This window comes from Emys orbicularis, chromosome 7, assembly GCF_028017835.1.
Source record: "Emys orbicularis isolate rEmyOrb1 chromosome 7, rEmyOrb1.hap1, whole genome shotgun sequence".
Classification (NCBI taxonomy): Eukaryota; Metazoa; Chordata; order Testudines; family Emydidae; genus Emys; species Emys orbicularis.
Window position 1 is genome coordinate 35,322,832 of NC_088689.1, and position 22,059 is coordinate 35,344,890.

Here is a 22,059-nt window from a genome sequence, read left to right on the forward strand (position 1 = left end):
GGCTAGATGGACCTTTGGTCTGACCCAGTATGGCCGTTCTTATGTATGTTCTTATGACCTGTTGATTTTTTTTTTTTTTTTTTTTGCGTGGGAAAAAACAGAATACCTCGTGCTTAGGGCACTAACCTGGGATGTAGGAGATCTGGATTCAATTGTCTGGCCTGAATCAGGGAGATCAGGGAATTGAACATCAGTCACTCTCACTCCCATTACACTATTTTGGGGTGAGAGGTGTAGAGCTGCCTGCGCAGCAATTCCATCCTGGACCTGAGAAACCTCCTGCTCAAAAAAGGTACATTTCTGCAGAAAGTTTCCTTGTTGATGAATTGGCATTTTCTGACAAAGAAAAAGTTACTTCAAAAATTCCCAAGCAACTCTAAGTGAAGCACCAGAGCTACTCCTTCATTCTACAGGAGGTGATGGGTCAGTGAGTATCTAAGCAGAACCAGTTCTGGGCCCATGCCACCACTTACCTAGTTCTGAGAGATGCATGCACTATCCGGGTGACTGACTGACAGAATCATTAAGGTTCTTAGCTCCATTCACAAGCGGAACTGTCATTACTCAGCCATTAAAACCCATGCTGTAGGGATCTAAAAGACCCTTACTATACAGGCTACATGAGTATTTCTTAATAAGAGCCCCCCAAAAAAAATTGCAGAAGAAGTCTGAAGCAAGGCATCTTCTACAGATTACTGCCCAAATCTCCCATCCTATAATCTCCTTATATGGCAAGGTTCCCAAAAAAACCACCACAAATAAAAGACACAAAAGCCATTAGACTGCCTGCATACTCACAAAAACTGGACATGCTGACCCTCTTTACAGTACATCTTCCACTTGTTACCACAAAAGCACCTTTACCAATGTTAAATTGTGTGTCCAATTTTTGCCAGTTTAGCTGCACCCTGAGAGATCAGGGATTTGCACTTCTTAATCCTCAGGGTTTTTAAAAAAAAAAGTAAAGGAAGATGAAATTGTTGATCTCTCTGACCGCTTTCAAGCAGGAGAAGCAGCAATTCACACACACACACATATCCCCTCTGCCGGCATCACCAAGCAGAGAGCTCTTATTACACACTCACAATAAGCATCAGAAACAAAGACACTATGCATTCCCTGCAGATTATTCTTATTCATAAATAGGTGACAAAACAAAGAAACCACAAACTCACATATACAAGAAACTTAACTTTGCTTCAGTTCTCTCAGTCCTTCCTTCCGTCTCTAGCTCTCAGGCTGACTCCACCTCAACTGATTCATTGCGGGAAGCATACAACAGTTATAGGTAATCAAAATGCACTCATTACTTAAGAGCAGCCATTACAATTGTTGTGTGTTGCCAGCACATGTAGCAGGGTGTGTTTAAGGCAGGGGCGGGCAAACTTTTTGGCCTGAGGGCTGCATCGGGTTTTGAAAATTGTATGGAGGGCCAGTTAGGGGAGGGGGCCACCCCCCCCCCGCTCCCCTGACTGCCCCTGGAACCCCTGACTGCCCCCCGCTGCCCATCCAACCCCTCCTCTCATTCCTGACTGCCCCCCCGGGATCCCTGCTCCCATTCAACCCCTCTGTTCCCCGCCCTCTGACCGCCCTGACCCCTATTCACACCCCTGCCTCCTGACCACCACCCTGAACTCCCCTGCCCTCTATCCACCCCCCCTCCCCCCCGCTCCCTGCCTCCTTACCACGCTGCCTGGAGCACCGGTGGCTGGCGGCGCTACAGCTGTGCTGCCCGGCTGGAGCCAGCCACACCATTGCCACCGCGCAGCACAGAGACCGGGTCAGGCCGGGCTCTGCAGCTGCGCTGCCCCAGGAGCTCGCAGCCCCACCGCCCAGAGCATTGTGCCGGCGACGCAGTGAGCTGAGGCTGCAGGGGAGGGGGAACAAAGGGGAAAGGGTCGGGGCGAGCCTCCCGAGCCAGGAGCTCAGGGGCCGGGCAGGAGGGTCCTGCGGGCCGGATGTGGCCCGCGGGCTGTAGTTTGCCCACCTGTGGTTTAAGGTCATATTAGATAGTAATGTAAAAGTAAAACAAAATGATAATGAAATTTGTTTTTCCTTCAGCTCATTGGGTGTATGGAGAGGGGAATACAGTCTGTCCTCTCTTAGCTCCGATTCTTATCAGGCTGACTGCATCAATCTGTTGGGATTTCATGTTGTATATTTTCATATACACCTCTACCCCGATATAACGCTGTCCTCGGGAGCCAAAAAATCTTACCGCGTTATAGGTGAAACCGCGTTATATAGAAATTGCTTTGATCTGCCGGAGTGCGCAGCCCTGCTCCCCCGGAGCACTGCTTTACCACGTTATATCCGAATTCGTGTTATATCGGGTCGCGTTATATCAGGGTAGAGGTGTACATAGTTATTGCATGGCATCACTACATGGCAGAGCAGTTTGTGTGCCTTAAATTTGCATTGCTATACCTTAACATGTTTGGATTTCTCTAAAGTGTAGCCTGAATTCTGAATTTCCTAGACTTGAAAATCTTGTTTTGGGGATAATTACAACATCTCTGAAATGTTTTTACCTTTAAATTATTGCTCTCAGCCTTAACTCCAGTTTAGTATAATTTTTTTCTGGGAATTCTATCTGATTAATTATATGGTTAGGGCAGAGTAGAGAAGCTTGTATACAGTTTGTGCTGTATCTGTTCTGAGGCTAAAGAACATCAGACTCCAGGGCTCTCTGTCTCACATGCTCCTTTAGAACTAGAGCAATGAGAGGATACAGAGTAATACTTTGCTTGCTTGTGTATGGTGATTGTTAGTGGCAATGAAGAAGACTGCTATATTCTGTAATCAGGCTTACAACCAACTGAAATATATTCTGAGACAGAGGTCATTGACTTGGGAATGGATAGAGAATTTCCTTCATGATTATCACTCCGTAAACTAAGAAAGGTCAGGATTAGGGCTGAAGTATTACAGAATGGCAGAGGATTTCATCATGCTCTGAATACGCATTATATCGGGGTAGAGGTGTACTGACTTTTGGGATTATTTAAAAAAAACCTTTTCTGATTTTTTTTATGGATTTTACTAAACATTCACTAAGAAATGATGATGTAATTAAAACAATGAAAATGTGATATGGTCTCAGAAGCAAACTTTTTCAAATTATGATTTTGAAAGTAGCATACAGAGATAAGTGATAAAATATGTAATTATAAAGTGATATAAAATTATTCCATAAAAAGATACAGGGTATGAAATTGTGGCTCTGTCTATTAAAATCAATTGCAAAATGCCCATTGACTTCAGTGGGGCTAGGATTCCATACATGGTATTAGGGTAATGATGTACAGCAACAATTTCTGAGGGGGCCAGGTAGCATTATAATGATTATTTTTATTTCTTTGGGTAGTAAGAATGTGCCATATTTTAATTAACCAAGTGATCATAGAAGGAGCATAGGGATTATGATCCTGAACAGTCTTGCAGCTATCAGAAAAAAACAGAGAAGATGAACTACCCTCCTCTTAGGAATGACACTGTCAACAAGACTATGGATATTTTTAGTTGCATGGGAAAATCCATCCGCATATTTGCTCACTTTTTACCAAATTTGTATGGAACTACAATCTCACAATATTTTTAAAGGATCTATTAGCAGACTTACAGGAACGGTGTCTCTCTGATTCAGTTCAGCTCAGTCATGTAATCTAGGTGGAGGCAAGTAGGTTCTCTGTGTAATGTCTTGCATTTGGTGTTCACGTGGTTAGTACATAAAGATGATTTAGAATTGTCTCGAGATGTTTCCTCAGGATTTAAAATTAAATTCACCAAGGATATTAATATCCAATTCCTGAATATCTATATTGCCTTCATGCTGGGGGTTCTGAGCTTTCAAAAGTGTTGTGTAGATCTTAGAAGAGCTACTGCTTTCATTAGCTATATTAACTGGTATTATGTTAAAGCCTGCTAGGCACCTGATCATTAATCAATTGTGGACCTGTAAAAATATGAAAGTTTGGAAGCATGGAAATAAAGGTGTATCTCTGAAATTCTATTGTGTCCTTAAATTGGCCAAATAAATTATATTTGACATTCTATCAAGAAGTCTAGTAAAACCACCAAGATCCCAACCTTCATACAAGGATTCACAGTCTCCCAAGAGTATCAAGGAGGTTATTCAATAAGGGGGACAAGACGACTCTCCCTTGAGGGTCCCAGAGCCCGGGCTCCAGCCTGAGCCTGAACATCTGTACTGCAACTTTATAGCCCCACAGCCTGAGCCCGAGACGGCTGACATGGGTCAGCTGAGAGTGTTTTATTGCAATATAGACATACCCTTGGGCAAGGCCTAAAGAGAGAGCCTCTGTCTTAGAGGAATTAATTCTAAAACCAGATAATTTCCTGAAGAGTCTACACTGCTTCAGTGTATTGGGAAAGGATGTTCTGAGGTTCATGGAGAAAAGAAATGTATTAACGTATCACCCGATCTATCTTCAACTTCTCACAGTACAAAGCTGTGGTGAGAAAGAACACGCTGTCATATGGAGAAAAAGAATGCACTGAGAAGTCATCATTCATGTTTACATAAAGGAACCCCTGAACAAGCTATTTGACTATGAGAGAGAATGGGGCCTTCTCATGATAAAGTGACTTGGGAGTAACAACATTTTTCAGAACTGGGGTTTGACTGCTCCATGTCAGGTTGATGAAGATATAAAACAAATGTGAAATTGAGAGTGAAAGTTGATAGCGAGTAACACTCACTGTAATCACTGAAGAAATGTACAGACAAATTTTTCTTAATGTAAAACGGAGAGAAACTAAGATAATTTTATCACTATAATGTTTTGAACCTATTAGGATGACTGCAGGTCACTTTAAATTACAACTATTTCTATTGATCATTGCTAACTATTTGTATTAGTCACAATTTAATGCAAACAGCAACAGCAGCAGCAGCAGCTCCTCAAGGAAACAGACCTTCACTGATTGGTTGAATTAGGGTGAGCAAGTCTAAATTGTAATGGGGAGGTTGGCTTGTAAATCTTGCCTAAGTGCTCCAGGTAGTTAGGTAGAGATTACAGGCCCTTTATATATTCTGCCCTTCCCCAATATGGGGGGAAAAGAGCCAGAACAACCCCCTACCCATGAACTAACCAACCAAAACATTAAAAGATAGTTGTCAACATGAACAGGTAGAATAGTCATGTCCAGGACAGTACTAACTACTTCTCTTCCCTCCTGCCCCGATCTCTTCACTGACTTCTGTTCTCATCTTTATCCAGAATAGACAATTTCCCTTTATCTTAACAAGCTAACCCACTATAACTGAGAATCTTCCAGTTCCCAGTAACCTCAAAAAATGAGCCCTGGAGGAAGAGGGGAAAGGAAGCAACTCAGCCAATTCTCCAAGGTCCTTTACTGCCATCATAAGCTACCATGAATCATGTGCTGGATTCAATGGGAAAATTAACAATAAAATGTGTTATTTATAGATTCTTTTTGACTTTCTACATCTGCTTTCAGTGAAATCCTAGTTAACAGGGTCAAACTTTTCAGTTTTGTTTTTCTGCACTTGTGCTACTCAATTAAAAAAAAAACAACCAACCCTCCTCCCCCCCCAAAAAAACTTCTCTCTCACACACACACGATAGGAAACAAGCATCAGCAAAATGGTTTGGGTTGAGCATATCATCCTTCTAACAGATCCCTAAAAACCAATGACTCCCCCCACTTCCCCTCGATTCCTTAAGGTGATTAACCTGTAGACAAGCAGTTACAATGCTTATTGTGCAAGTCTTGCTTAAATCTAACTTCTTATGTAATCTAAAATGATTAATCAAAACCTATATTTAAATGATTGCTGTTCCAACATGTTTTTGGAGATGCCTTCACACATTCTTTACAACACACTAATGAAATATTGCTTCTGGGGGAAAACTCTGATGCAAATAATTATCAAAATGACACATTCATCACAGAAATAATACTCGCCTGCAAAACAAAGATGCATACTCTTGGATAGACAAAGAGTTCAGTTTCTTAAGCGAGGTGAGTTGGATCTGGACAAACATCTCTAATGTCCCATATTGTCATTCACAGTCTCCCTGGGCAGCCAAGGCATTTACATATAACAGCCTCTGTGCTCTCTGTTCCATCTACTATCCACATCATAAAAGTCAGTAGCTGTATAGGTACAGAACTCACATTTGTCAACTTAACAGCATGTTCACCAGCAGCAATAAAATTCAGCACTTTCTGTTTCAATAAACACAGACTGCTTTCAACAAAGCTAGAGGAGAATCTCCCTTGTCTGTAAGAAGTATATCTCCCTAAACTAGCTGCTAGATGGCAAACAATCTAAAACATTTGAATATTCCTGAGTAGAGCTGCTGGAGCATCATTCCTCCTGGAAATCCGTCACCTGATTTTCAGAGATGCTGAGCATCTAATTTCAACTGGAGATGTGGGCACTTGGCATCTCTGAAAATCAGCAACAAAAATCTTATTCATCATAGGAAACAGCCTAAAAAGGAGAGAAATAGACTTCTGATCCCTTAATGATATTGTTGGCCCTTTTCAACCCTGAGCAGCTAGTCAAGCTTTGGACCCCAGGGATGTCCCAGTTAGAAGTAGAAATTGATGGAGTCTAGTATTTGCTTTGATGCAGTTCTTTTTTATTTACAATGTATGTACAAAGTTCTGTGTCTCTGAGCGCAGGGGGAATCAAATAGCAGGAAACAGCTTCTTTTGCTCACCACACCAAAAGCACTCTTAGCCGTCAGCCCAGACACCTCTTCCCAGGGTTAGTCCAGGACCAGCCACCATGTTTTCAGCTGCCTCTTCAAGCTGTGTTCCCCTTTCCATCTGTTCTTGACTGGTCTCTCTCACACTCAAACACACATACAGAAACAGAAACACACAAAAAATACTCATCCAAAATCTCCCAGGCAGGTTCACAAATCCCTTTTGTCTTCGGTGGGGCTTATGCTTATAGTTATGTTAACTGAAGGGTGAGTTCATAGCTACTAATCTCAATGAGGTTTTACCTCAATCCAAAATATAATTGATTTTTCCTAATGTACATAGAGCACACCTATGTACCTCAGTAATGAGCAATTTAGAAATGCTGATTCTATTGGGAGTTAGGGGCCTAAATGCCTGTGTGGATCTAGGCCAAAGAGATTAGATTGAATATAATTATATATTCAATCAATGCAGCAAAAAAACACAAACCCGTGCAAAACAAAGGGTAGCCTGGGAGTAGGGTCTGGGGAACAGACATATCCTGCAGAGGAGCCAGGTGGTAGAAAATCAGTACTTTTAAAAATACACTCAAGACCAGCGTAAGCAGTGAAGAGCTAGCATTGTTTCATCCCAATGATAGCTGGGTGTGAAAGCAGGAGTGCTTCTGCCATTTCTGAACAGCGGATAGACAGGGTACTGCTCAGCACTTCTACACACACACACACACACACACACACTCGGCACTGGACTCTCTTCTGCCTTCCATAGCAGGAGTGAAGTTAAAGTGATTCTTCGAGAAATGTAGCTTTGTTTCCTGAGGTGATACTGTAGTTACTGAAAATCACCAGCAGGATAGAAAATATGACAACAACAAATGTAGTGAAAATACAGCCAATCATAGTAAATAATGGAGTCAGTAGAGGGTTAACTTTTTTATAAAAAGGAAAATAGGCCTCTTTCCATACACAGAGAAAACAAGCTTCATCAGAGAATCCATCATTAACCTAAAGCATGGCTACTTTGTGTGGTTTATGGATGCTTCTCCATTAGGTCAATGATTTCATTGTACATGCGCAGCGGCGCATCCAGCCCCCAGATGAAATCCAGATGTGCCCATTCAGGAATGTTTTTGTAATGAACAAGATTAATAATTTGAGGGCGTAAAACATTAGCATCCTTTAAGTCTGCAAGCAAGTCTTGTCCACCAGTCCATATTGCAGTTGGCACTGTCATATCTTTTATCTTGTATAAAGGAGGGGTGGTCTGGAAAACAGTGAATAGTGTAGAAATGAAAGCCTGTGAAGTCACAGCAAATTTTACACACATCCATTCAGTAAATGATGAGAGAAGCTGCTCCTCAATCAAAACCAGGAAGAAAAATGCCCCTTACTCCCCCCACTCCTGGGCTCTCTTCCCAATTGTTTTATTTTTCCAAAGATGATGGCACTGTTACACAAAAAAATCATAATCCTACCTGACCAAATTTCGCCATATTCTTGGTTTGACTGCGCCAGTTATAAGCTTGGAATTCCCCTGAATTAAGTATCTTATATGAAAAGCAAGAGAGATAAAAAGTTACAATTGTAATATACAAATCAGTTGATCAGGGGATAAAAAGTAAGTCATGGAATCTTTCACCTCAAAGCCTTTGGTTGGATTCAACCTTACACTATGCTGACAGCAATTAAACTTAATCCCATTTCAAGGCTATGTGGAAGCCTACACTAAATTAGTTAGGGGTCTCAGAGACAAGTGGATAGGTGTCTCTGTCAGCGTCCAAGAAATTACCAATAGTTGGTAACCTTGTCAGCACAATGGGGTCCTGGTCCACGAGTAGGGCTCCTAAGCACTTTGGTAATACAAATAATAAATAGTAATAAGGACTAACTGGGCTTGGGAGACCAAATTACAGTACCTGTCATATTTGCCAACTGGTAGACAGACACTAGTATAGAATGAAATCATTTGCAGTGTTCCCCATTTCATTTTTTCCCCCTTGAGCCTCTATAAAAGATTAAAATATATGCTCTAGTTCAAAAGGAATTATTTGGGGAAATTCTATGGCCTATGTTATACAGGAGGTCAGACTAGATGACCACAATGGATCCTCTGGCTTTGGAAGCTCTGAATCTGTATTTATTTCTTTACAGATACAGGTCACACACATAAAAAGTAGGGCTGTCAAGCAATTAAAAAAATTAATCACTATTAATCGTGCTGTTAAACAATAATAGAATACCATTTATTTAAATATTTTTGGATGTTTTCTAAATTTTCAAATATATTATTTCAGTTACAATACAGAATACAAAATGTACAGTGCTCACTTGATATTTATTTCTGATTACAAATATCTGCACTGTAAAAAACTAAAGAAATAGTATTTTGCAATTCACCTAATACAAGTACAGTAGTGCAATCTCGTTATCATGAAAGTTGAATTTACAAATGTAGATTTATGTACAAAATATAACTGCATTCAAAAATAAAACAATGTAAAACTTTAGAGCCTACAAGTCCATTCACTCCTACTTCTTGTTCAACCAATTGCGTAGACAAACAAGTTTGTTTACATTTGCAGGAGATAATGCTGCCTGCTTCTTATTTACAATGTCACCTGAAAGTGAGAACAGGCGTTCTTATGGCACTGTTGTAGCCAGCATTGCAAGATATTTACGTGCCAGATGCGCTAAAGATTCATATGTCCCTTCATGCTTCAACCACTGTTCCAGAGGACATGTGTCCATGCTGATGACAGGTTCTACTCAATAACGATCCAAACCAGTGTGGACCAATTGCACTAGTTGTATGAGGTGAATTGAAAAATACTATTTCTTTTATCATTTTTACAGTACAAATATTTGTAATCAAAAATAATAATGTAAAGTGAGCACTTCGTACACTTCGTATTCTGTGTTGTAATTGAAATAGATATATTTGAAAATGTATTTAATGAATTTCAATTGAAAAACATCCAAAATATTTAATGAATTTCAATTGATATTCTATTAACAGTGCGATTGAAACTGTGATTAATCATGACTAATTTTTTTAGTCACAATTAATATTTTTGAGTTAATCACATGAGTTAACTGTGATTAATCGACAGCCCTAATAAAAAGTATAATCAGGACAAATTTCCCAAATGCTTACACATCCAAAACATGTATTTTGCCACCCCTTTGTAACACTTTGCAGTCTGCTTTGGATTTAACTATCTTGAGTAATTTTGTATCTGCAAACTTTGCTACCTCACTGTTTACCCCTTTTTCCAAATCATTTATGAATATATTGAACAGCACTCATCCCAGTATAGATCCTTGGGGGACCCTACTATTTACTTCTCTCCATTGTGAAAACTGACAATTTATTCTTACCATTTGTTTCTGTCTTTTAACCAGTTACTGATTCATGAAAGGACCTTCCTTCTTATCCCATGACTGCCTACTTTGCTTAAGACTTTTGGTGTGAGACTTTGTCAAAGGCTTTCTGAAAGTCTAAGTACACTATATCCGCTGGATCACCCTTGTCCACTTGCTTGTTGACACACTGAAAGAATTCTAATAGATTGGTGAGGCATGATTTCCCTTTACAAAAACCTTGTTGACTCTTCCCCTACAAATCATGTTCATCTATGTGTCTGATAATTCTGTTACATATTATAGTTTCAACCAATTTGCCTGGTACTGAATTTAGGTTCACTGGCCTGTAATTGCCAGGATTGCCTCTGGAGCCTTTTTAAAAAAATGGAATTATATTAGTTATCCTCCAGTCATCTGGTACAGAGGCTGATTTAAGCAATAGGTTACATACCACAGTTAGTAATTGTGCAATTTCATATTTGAATTCCTTCCAAACTCTTGGGTGAATACCATCTGGTCCTGGTGATTATTAATTTATCAGTTTTTAATTTTATCACCTTAATCTGTGATAGTTCCTCAGATTTGTCACCTAAAAAAATGGCTGGTGTGGGAAGCTCCCTGACATCCTCTGCAGTGAAGACTGATTGAAAGATTTTATTTAGCTTCTCTGCAATGGCCTTGTCTTCTTTGAGTACTCCTTTAGCACCTTAATCATTCAGTGGCCCCACTGATTGTTTGGCAGGTTTGCAGGGATTTCACTCTTGTGACTGTTCCTTTTAATTTCTGTTTAATTAACCTCCTCATTTTTGTGTGGTTCCTCTTTTTGAAGAGCTGCTGTGGTGCGTTTCTATGGTATTTTCCCTCCTGTTCAAGTGTTTGTGGTTGCAACGGATGTATATGCATATTTGCAAGTGCACTGTACTTGGAAGTGTTTCCTTCTCTGTCCCCCATCCTGCAGTATTGGCAGAGTACTTATCTTAGTATAAGGATGTCTTATCTTATACTGACCACAAAAACAAAAATTCAGCAACCCTGTCATACAAGATTTCCTTTTCCTAGAATATGCTATCACACAAGGGAAGATAGTAAACCTACTGACTAGAAGAATTATTGTCTGTAGTTCTAATACTGCCTCTGAATTGATAGGTTGTGTAGAAAAAAGGATGTAATAAGAGCTGTTATAAGGAGTAATTAATTAAAGTAAGAACCTGAGCCTTTTCGTTTGCTGTACTGTATATCTATTAGTAAGACTACTTGCCGCATTACCCTTCCCTCTGATTTCCAAATGTGCTTGTCTTTCCTGGAGAAATTTCAATACCTGTTGTTAAATGTCAATAAAAAGTACTGTTTTTGTTGAGATTTCAGTTGTAAACCACAAATTAAGTGAGTTTCCAACCCATTAGCTGTAACTTCACTTGAGAATATTAAATACACCCAATTGGTATAACATACAGTGGTTAGCACCTACTTTGCAGCCCAAAAGCTGAACAGTACCTGGCTCCAGTGGATTACATTTTGTACAGATGTTCCTGCTGGGGCTCGGGCTACGTATACATTAACACGACTCTGAAAGAAAACATTCAGTGAGGGACCAGTTCCACCCCTTTTCTCACAGAGTAGTACCTTTTCACTAGAGTACTTCTGGTAATGGCAGTGGAACTACTCATGGAGTAAGGTACTCCATATGAGTAAAGGTGGCAGGATCAGCCCTTACCAAGTACTTCAAATGTGGCAACGCATTGGATACAGAAAAACATTATGCAGAATTTTTAATGGAGTTATAGTCTCAAAGGATATGAAGTCAACCATTTTGATAAGTCAGGAGATTTATCGAAGAGACAACAGAGTATTTATTTAGTTCACACTTGTAGGGATTAATAGGTAGGATTTGGGATATGAGGGGGAGCCCTTGATGGTCCAGGAATGTGCTAACTACCACAAACATATACAGCTAAATCCTGAGTCTCGTCCTTAAGAAGCTGTTACACAGTCCATGATTCAGCAAAAGTCTAATTCAAAAATCAAAGGGGATTTTGCTTGAAAAAAGTGCAAGTAAAAACTTGAGGGGCAGATTATTTTGCCTAGAATTGAACGAAAAAGGGATCCTTAAGTGTCAATCTCCCTGTTCATGCATGTCTTTCATTCTTGGACCCATGGAGAGACCTCTGCAGTGCTGAGGATCCACGTGATGGGAGGAGTTAGATGAGGGGGGTGGGTTTGCTACCAAGCATTGTTCCTCTCTCCCTTCCAACCTTAGAGGGAATCTGCTGAAAATGGGATACAGCCTGAGGCTTAATAACCTTTTCTGTGGTGCCCCAGTGCACTGTGAAACCTCAATTATAAACAACAGTTCCATCGGCAGCAGCCAGCTCTCTCTCACCATGGGCGTGAGAGAGAACTCCAGCATATTTCCCTAAACCCTTGTGAGTGTTGGGACATCTGTGGATTCTGGGGACTGAACTGCCTGCATTTCTGACAGGTGGACAAAGCTCTCCCCCAACACGGTCATATAGCCCTCTGAGAGCTTTCCTCTCTCTCAAACCATGCCTGTGGATTTTTCCAGGGAAGGACATGATTTGGCCCTGACTAAGACCTTCAAGATTCAAATCACAGAGTTTCAAGTTAAAAATGAATACAACTTGAATACAGGGGCTAGAAATCTCCCCACAGAACTACAGCCAAGCTGTGTTGTACATACCATATTTATGTTATTCACATTGTAGCCTCCCAGAATGAAGAAAACATTTCCACAAAGCTTAGCAAAAATGCTGCGGCCACAAAAGGAAACAATGAGCTTTCTCAGCCATTCACTTTGGTGAAATAATTCCCTTCTGCCAAGCAAGACCTGGAAAAACACAAAGGTATTGCTCACTTACTGAATTGTTCTATGCATTTTTCTTTTTTCAACACCCCCCCTTTATACTCTATTTCCCCCTTTTTATTTCCTCCCCTTCCTTAATGATTACACCCCTATTTTTCCTCCCTCCACTAACCTGCTGGCTACATACTGCTTGAGGAGGGGGGGATGTGGGAAAGAAGTCATTTGTTTATCCATCAAACAGGTGTAGCACAGGCATTGCCCAATCAACGTGGTTGTGCTTCAGATTTTTTTGCTTGTTTAATGATAGACTCACTTTCAAGTTAACTCCAGTTCTGCTTTTGCTCCTGCACCTGCAAATACTTATGCACATGAGCAGTTTTGCACAAATAAGTAGCCCCATTGACATCAATGGGATTACTTACACTTGCGTAACACTTATGCATGTGATTTAGTGTCTGTAGGACTGGAGCCACAGCGATTCTTCTGGAGTTACTGTAAATATAGGTAAGTATGTTTTTTAAGTCATGAACTTAACTTTGTGGAATGAAATATTCTCCTTTTGTATTTCTGGACATAAGTAAGAGAAAGACGTAAGTAGGTCAATTAATTCTCCCAGTGTTGTGGGCAGAGCTGAACATCTTTAACCACAGACATGAACAGACCCATACATTTCTAGTTAAATATATGTTTTCAGTTCGTCCATTCTAAAAGTCAAATAAATATTTAGAAAATCAAATATTTTAAGTAGAAGTATCACATACCCTGAGAAACTTTTCAGGAAGATACAGGAGTTTTACTGCAGGGCTTCTGGCATATTTAACTGTAGTTACAGGGGCTAAGGCAAAATACAGTTTGATTCTTTTAGCCAGCTGGGGCATTGTTGAAAATGTTATGAAAGCTGAGAAAATTCAAGAGAGAAATTAACTAGAGCAACTTTCATAAACTAAAATATCAGTATTTACCATACTCCATCCTTCAGTTTCAAACTTGCAGGCAATCCTATAGCTAGTCAAGTAGTGATTTATTACTGAAGTAAGTAAGTCCTAGATTTCATTTGAAACTCAACTATCCTCCCTGTCCTCCAGGCTTGCAAACTATTATCTTACATTCTCCTCCTACACTGATACTCCATCGCACGTATATATGCTATTTAGTTCTGAAGATACATGCATTGCTCTCCCAAACAACTGCCTCATCATATTGCCTTTGTTTTTATCCTCCACTCCACCCAACCCCTCTGTCTGCGGCCATCTCCACATTTTGCTTGTCTTAACTTAAGCCCTGATCCCCCAGTTAGATCCAAAACCCCTTAGCCCATGAACCCAATGCAACTATTGGGCCATATTAAACTCCAATGTAAGTCCAAATCATTAGAGTTACAGCAGGAATACATTTGGCTCATTTTGTTTTATCATCTTTCATATAAATAAAAATTGGCTTCATTAAAGTTTCCTACATTTTACAACTGTCAGTTTAGGAAGTGTTTTTACATCTGAATTTTAAGACACTCATAAAAGGTCTTAGAGAGATCCAAACACAGTCTACACTACTGTATAGCGGTGCAGACATGATTCCATAACTAGGGCCCTACCAAATTCATGGTCCATTTTGGTCAATTTCACAGTCATAGGATTTTAAAAATAATAAATTTCATGATTTCAGCTGAAATTTCAAGGTGTTGTAATTGTAGGGATCCTGACCCAAAAAGGAGCAGAAGTAAGGGTGGCAATACCATGACCCCCCTAAAATAACGTTGTGACCCCCTTTGTGGCCCCCTGCAACTCCCTTTTGGGTCAGGACCCCCAATGTGAGAAATGCTGGTCTCCCCTGTGAAATCTGTATAGTAGAGGGTAAAAGCGCACAAAAGACCAGATTTCATGGGGGGAAATGAGATTTCCTGAGATAGGGCCCTATCCATAATACATCAGTCTGCATTCCTTGTAACATTACATACCTATAGTGGCACCCTGTGAATAGCCAACATAGTACAACTGCTCTTGTCCAGTTTTCTGCATAATAAAGTTTAGCACTGCTGGAAGGTCAAACTTAGCCATCTCATCAAAACTGCCAAGAGAAAGGATGAAAAACATGCATGCATAAATTAAATCCCAGATGAGTTAGCATTGGATAAAGGAAATCTAGGTTTGTCAGATAAGAAAAAACAAACTGTTTTGTGAATAATTCTACTATTTTGAGTCCTAGGTCTTTGTGGCACCTGGTGTAAAAGAGACTGTTCACTAATTTCCGAGGTGCTTTCTGCTCATACCTTAGGGATTGATCCAGACCCCATTGAAGTCAATGGACAGACTCCTTTTAATTAGAGTGGGCTTAGGATCAAACCATGAGTGCCTAGTCTTCCTATGTAGAAGGAACAATTAATTACACAGTAATGGAACCACTTTCATGGAGACACAGGATCATATAATGTACCACGACAGTCTAGTCTTCAAACATTCATTAAAATAAAAGTGCACTGGAAGCCCTAGTGATTGAAGTTTTCTGTTTGCCTTCAGGGAAGGTACAGTGTGAACACAAGCAGTGCAGTCTTCCTGAGTCACCCTGTTGTTGAAACTCAGCAGTGTCTAATAAGCCAATGAGGACTCCAATTAGTGCCAGTTATGGTAATATTTTTACAGTGTGGACAGACCACAGCCAGCTCATTATCCAGCTTCTAAGCCATCAGATGTCAACAATTTTCACTCATTGTCAACCTGCATTGAGTTTAAACCAATGATCCAGATGCACTCTGACACCACAGTGATGGGTGCTTTATAAAAATCTAGATAGATGAGCAGACAGATAAAAATGAAAGATTTCAATATCCCATTAACAATAACCCAAGTCCCTCCGAATGCTATTTCCAACAGTGCTCAGTAATTCAGTCTACCTGAAAGACCAGAACTCATCTTGCTCAACAGAAAGATTGAGGTGTCTTCTAGACCAGGTGTTCCCTCTGCTGTTTCCCATCCAAACGTCATAGCCAGCATCTGCTAGTATGAAGCCCAGGCTATTGTTGGCCAGGTTTGTGACCCAGTTGCTAGCATCTCCTAGTAATCCATGTTGGAGAAACACAGCAGGCTTTACAACTGAAAGAAAAAAAGCACTTTATTGAGCTGCTGGATTAATATGGTAATACAACGATACTCCTGTCCAGTACTCAAAACTGTGATTCCCAGTCCTGTGCTGGATTAAAGGCAGACTCCTATGGATTTTTTTTTAATGTGTGTATCCCTTTTTCAATTTGTTATGAGATATAATGAATGCCTGGACTTTTAAAAAGTTGATTTCCTGTTTATCTTAGGAATACCAGAATGTAAAGTCTAGTCTCGCTGGTTTTACTGAAGAAGTTCTGGCGGAACTGAGAGATGAGCTTCGAAATACCTTAATTTAAGTAGTAAAGGCATGGAATATTTAATAAAGGCTTTCTTTATTCAAAATGTTAATTCATCACTGAGATTAAACGGGTGTGAACAAAAGCAACCACAACACAAACCGTGAGATCCAAGGAAGAAACTGGGCTTCCCTGAAAGTGGGTGTTTGGGGTAGATTGCAGACTTCAAGCTTTTTTTTTTTTTTTTAGACTTCTACTGATCAAATGCTAAATCCCTCATGATCAGAGTACAAGCTTCGGTTCATTCAAGGCCAGATTTTCAAAACCAGACCATTAGAACATGGGTGCTGGAACTACGGGTGCAAGAGCACCCCCTGCTTGAAGTGGTTTCCATCATATACAGGGTTTACAGTTTTGTTTAATGGCTTTCAACACCCCCTCTATACAAATGGTTCCAATGCCACTGATTTAGCACCAAATTCTGCTCACCTTACTCACAAAAACATTTCCATCAACTTCAGTGTGACTACTCACATAAGGCAAGCAGGACTTGAGTCCAAACATATACAGATTGGCAAAGCAATTTAGACACCTGTTTTTCAAAATGTGTCCTCTTAAGTCTTCGTTGCTTTACAGAAATAAATCATACCCGTATTCCCCTGATTTTCTATTCCATAAGGGATTCTGTTAATGCTAAGGATATAGCCATCTTCTGTCACCACTTCATACTCCTCACTGGGGTACCCTCTATAGGTAATGAGCTCGCTCTGCAAGAGAAAACACAAATGCTTTTGCTTCAGATGGCTTATGGGTGTTCATTTTCTACACAATATGTATATGGAAGGATCTCTGTGATGAGAAAACATTGTGGACTAGATCCAGCTGAGGATCTGGTCCCTTAGTTATTAAGTATCCAGAATAAAAAGAAAATATATTTTAATGACACATCCCTCAAAACTACCCCTCTTTTCTTTCATACTGCACAATACATTCTGGAACGTTTTAGCAGGAATGTTGTAAGCAAGACATGAAAAGTAATTCGTCCACTCTACTCAGCACTGATAAGGTCTCAGTTGGAGTACTGTGTCCAGTTCTGGGTATCACACTTTGGGAAAGAGGTGGACAAATTAGAGAAAGTCCAGAAGAGAGCAACCAAAATTATTAGAAGTCTAGAAAACATGACCTACATGGAAAGATAGACAAAAATGTGTCTGTTTAGTCTAGAGGAGAGAAGACTGAGTCTTAAAGTATGTAAAAGGTTGTTATAAAAAGGAGGGTGATACATTGTTCTCCTTATCCACTGTGGACAGGACAAGAAGCAGTGGGATAAAATTGCAGCCTGGGAGATTTAGATTAGACATTAGGAAAAACTTCCTAACTGTAAGAGTAGTTAAGCACTGGAACAAATTACTGTACCTAGGGAGGTTGTGGAAACTCCATCCATCATTGGAGGTTTTTAAGAACTGGTTAGACAAACACCTGTGAGGAATGACCTAGATAATACTAAGTCCTGCCTCCATGCAGGGGACTGGACTAGATGATTTATTGAGGTCCCTTACAGCCCTACACTTCTACGATTCTATGTTCTAAACCTCAGCTCTAGAATTCTGCCTAGTCAAACAAAGACAGAAATCTCGAAAAGACTTAAAATATGGAGATTAAAAGAGAAGGATTAATCATTGAGAAACCTATTAGTACTAGACATTTCAGTAAGAGTCTATTTTGAAGGATGCCAAGTTAGCTTGTGTAATTCACATACTGTACAAATGTATATTGAAGGAGATGAATGGTGTTATGTGTATATGTATGAAGTTTATGAAGGAGAGGTGACAGTCCGTCTGAGTTAAGGTTGGACCCAGAGTTACATTTTAAAGCTACTCCAACTGCAACAATAACATTGATCACATTCTCAAAAGATTCCCTGAAAATTAACCTTTTAGAAGATCGGAGAACTTTTCCAGGAAATTGAAAAGAAATTGAGTAAGTTATTTTTGTGATTAAAACCCCTTAAAGTTGGCTCCTTTTTGATATGTTTGCCAGTTACATAACCCTTCTTTGTCTCCAATGAAGTCAACTAACACTACAAAATTTGAAACATAGGTAGATATTGACATTCACTCATGCAAGGAGCACTTTTCAAGGGCAGGAACAGTAAAATGATTATGAGTTTAAGATGTAAAATGCTGACATTTTTAGAGTGTAAAATGTGGTGGGATGGAGAAGACTTAGGTCTATGGGCTCTGTGTGGTGGCTTGGTGAGATGATGAATCATTGGTTATTATGCAGCTAGGGAGTGCCAGAGAAGACAGAGCATGTGGAATACGTTGGAAATGTAAGCAGGGGGTAGAAGGGAATAGGGGAAAAGGAGTGATCTCAGGTAGTGTTAAAGTCAGTTTTTGAACTTTTCTGATACTGAATTTCCAGCTTTTTAGAATAGAAATATTATGAAACCACCTTAACTTTCAGTTAAAAACTGCCTCTGAACTAAGCAAACCTCACAACAGCCCCATAATATAATGTTATCTCCATTTTACAGTGGGCTACATGATGGCTCAGAAAGGTTAAGTGACTAAATATACCCCTGTATTCACATCCTACAAATTGTTGTAATAATCTTTGTACAAAATATGCCTTGTAAGGTATCATTTGAAAACTCAATTTGCTGGTCATTGTTGTCCTGGTAAAATGTGATGGCAACATTGTATGTGAAGTTATAAGATTTTCCTATATGATGTTATTAACACATAGAATCATAGAACTGGAAGGGACCTTGAGAGGTCATCTAGTCCAGTCTCGTGCTCTAGTGGCAGGACTAATTATCTAGACCATTCATGACAGGTGTTTGCCTAACCTGCTCTTAAAAATCTCCAATGATGGAGATTCCACAACCTCCCTAGGCAATTTATTCCAGTGCTTAACCATCCTCACAGTTAGGAACTTTTTCCTACTGTCCAAGCTAAATCTCCCTTGTTGCAATTTAAGCCTTGCTTCTTGTCCTATCCTCAGAGGTTAAGAAAAACAAATTTTCTTCCTCCTCCTTGTAACAATCTTTTACATACTTGAAAACTGTTATCATGTCCCCTCTCAGTCTTCTCTTTTCCAGACTAAACAATCCCAATTTTTTCAATCTTCCCTTATAGGTCATGTTTTCTAGACCTTTAATAATTTTTGTTACTCTTCTCTGAACTCTCTCCAATTTGTCCACATCCTTCCTGAAATGTGGCGCCCAGAACTGTACACAATACTCCAGTTGAGGCCTAATCAGAGCGGAGCAGAGCAGAAGAATTACTTCTCGTGTCTTGCTTACAATACTCCTGCTAATACATCCCAGAATGATATTCACTTTTTTTGCAACAGTGTTAAACTGTTGAATCATATGTAGCTTGTGGTCCACTATGGCCCCCAGATCCCTTTCTGTAGTACTCCTTCCTAGTCCCAGTCATTTCCCAATTTGTATATGTGCAACTTGTTGTTCCTTCCTAAATGGAGTACTTTGCATTTGTCCTTATTGAATTTCATCCTATTTACTTCAGACCATTTCTCCAGTTTGTCCAGATCATTTTGAATTTTAATCCTATACTCCAAAGCACTTGCAACCCCTCCCAGGTTGGTATCATCTGCAAACTTTATAAGTGTACTGTCTATGCCATTATCTAAATCATTGATTAAGATATTGAACAGAACCGGACCCAGAACCCAGACCCCTGCGGGACCCCATTCATTATGCCCTTCCAGCATTTTCCAAAACCCACAGCTCTGCCCAAACTGAGGTTGGCAAACAGGTCTGTCCTAAACAAAGGAATGTGTACTCTGCTTAATTTGCATGTGAGCAGTAAACAGAGGCATCAAGCAGGAAGGGAAAGAAAGGAAGCTGAAACAGGTGAGAAAAAGGCAGCAGGGTATATCCTTCCACATAGACTTTTTGTCTCTTGGTGCCCATCTGAAAATGTTGAATCTGAACCAGAGAAGGGGTCTGGACGTACAGGGTTTGGTCAGAAAGACTGCTGAAAAATACATGGTGAGAAACTGCTTGAATCTGATATAGTTTGTTAAGTTAGGTATTAGTAAATGTCTTATCTTTATTTTTCCTGTAATCATGTCTGACTCTTATGCTTCATTACTTGTGCTCACTTAAAACCTCCCTCTTCGTAGTTAATACACTTGTTTTATTGATTGATCTAATCCAGTGTGTCTAAATTGAAGTGTCTGGTAAACTCCATTTGGGATGCACATATTATTTATTTTAAAGAAATAACGGACCTAATATAACTTGTGTTGTCCAGAAGAGGGCTGGGCTGTATGGGACATACACTTCTGGGAGAAAATCTAAGACTGGGGGGGTGTTGGGGTCACCCGGCAGTATAACCGAGGCTGGTGAGAGCCAGCGTGTAATCCAAGTGTGGCTGGCAGAGTGCAGTCACACACAAACACTCAGGGTGTGGCTTGCATGCTGGAAGGCTGTTTGTGAGCTGCCCAGGTGGGAGCTACTTCAGCAAGGCATTGTATGGCACCCAAGGTTTCATGGCAAGGGTGACACAGCTGTTCATGAGCCGGGATTGGACCCTGGTATGTCACAGTGACTTGCCCAGGGTCACACAGGAAGTGAGCAGAGCCAGCTCATTGCTCTCAAACCACTACTGTCCCAGAGCTTTAAGGTTCCACATTTGCTGCTGGAAGGCAGGGTCGTTTTACAGATACTCAGCATTCTTTAGTGGCCTTTACACTGCAGGGCAGTAGGATCAAGATTTTGTTAAAGAAACTAGTGATTTAAAGGGGCTTGATTTTCAGGGAGTGGGTGCTCAGCACTTTTTGAAAATCAGCCCCTTTACTATGTCTGATGCTGAGTGCCTCCCAAAAATGGAGACATCCAAAAATCACAAATTACTTCCATAAATATTGGCAGAGGAAGTGTGTAGTTCCAGAACCTTCATTGCTTGCCTTTTTCAGCTGGAAGGCTGGTGCTGGTGCAACAATCCAGTATTCAAAGGGGAAATTTTACTATGCCACTTTAGTAAAGAAAAATACAACTTGTTGTAGTTTCTACCCCTCAGAAGCTGGACTCCGATACATGTAGATAGGAAGGAACATCTGGCAAAACAGAATGACAGTGAGTGTTTGAGAAGAGGTGAAATGTTAGCTAAGTGCATTTCACCTGCACCTGTTAACACAGACAATTGTAAACAATTCTGTGCTTTCAGCAATGCATTCCATTCATTTTACATTAAGTCCAATGAATAACTTACAATGTTCATATATGCTTCAGGATCCACGTGATCTCTCTTCATTCTTATGAGTTTCTCTGAAGATACAGTTCCTTGGAACAAATATGCCACTGTAATGAATAGCCACATCTTGGTTCTGTGTAAAACAGTACATTCATCTGTTAACAACATTGCTCTCTCTGCATGTACAATACAATGCAGACATGGCACTATGTCCAATGAGAGGTGAATTGCTGAAAGATGAAGTTGTGCCTGGTACCGCAGTGAGCCACCTGGCACAGCCTCTGATTGCTTATGCAGTGCAAGCAGCAAAAACTGGAAGCAAAAAGCAAAGGGAGCTTGGCAGCAGCCTGGATTCTCTGTTAAGTTCATCCAATACTGGATGAAAGCATCAGTAAACACCAGGAGGGGAGCAGTACTTGGAGAAAGGGCCCTGTAGACATCGTCATGGAGCACACACCATCGGAGTGATATAGTTTCGCATGTTCGTTGTAGGTTACTTACGTCAAATTAGCAGCTGCCTCTGCTTGGTTATGCTAAGGGAAGGGGTGACGGGGTCCATTTCTTCGTAATGCACCCACCCAAGAGTCAGGCACATTACCAACTCAGGACGCCCTT

The 22,059-nt window shown here is 40.2% G+C and overlaps 1 protein-coding gene across 2 annotated transcripts; it reads right to left on the reverse strand.

Annotated features, from left to right (window-relative positions):
* Positions 1-7,734: 7,734 nt before the first annotated feature.
* On the reverse strand, positions 7,735-21,612 carry LOC135880885 (lipase member M-like). 2 transcript variants are annotated; one of them, XM_065407266.1, is made up of 9 exons: positions 21,463-21,612; positions 16,869-16,986; positions 15,776-15,974; positions 14,843-14,952; positions 13,650-13,786; positions 12,766-12,912; positions 11,562-11,633; positions 8,180-8,251; positions 7,735-7,968 (listed from the first exon to the last, which is right to left on the reverse strand). In XM_065407266.1, exons 1-9 carry the CDS (start codon positions 21,610-21,612, stop codon positions 7,735-7,737), a joined length of 1,239 nt encoding a protein of 412 aa, XP_065263338.1. The 2 variants fall into 2 exon arrangements, with proteins under 2 accessions (XP_065263338.1, XP_065263339.1); XM_065407267.1 differs by lacking the exon at positions 12,766-12,912 and having other exon boundaries at positions 21,463-21,570.
* Between the last annotated feature and the right edge of the window lie 447 nt (positions 21,613-22,059).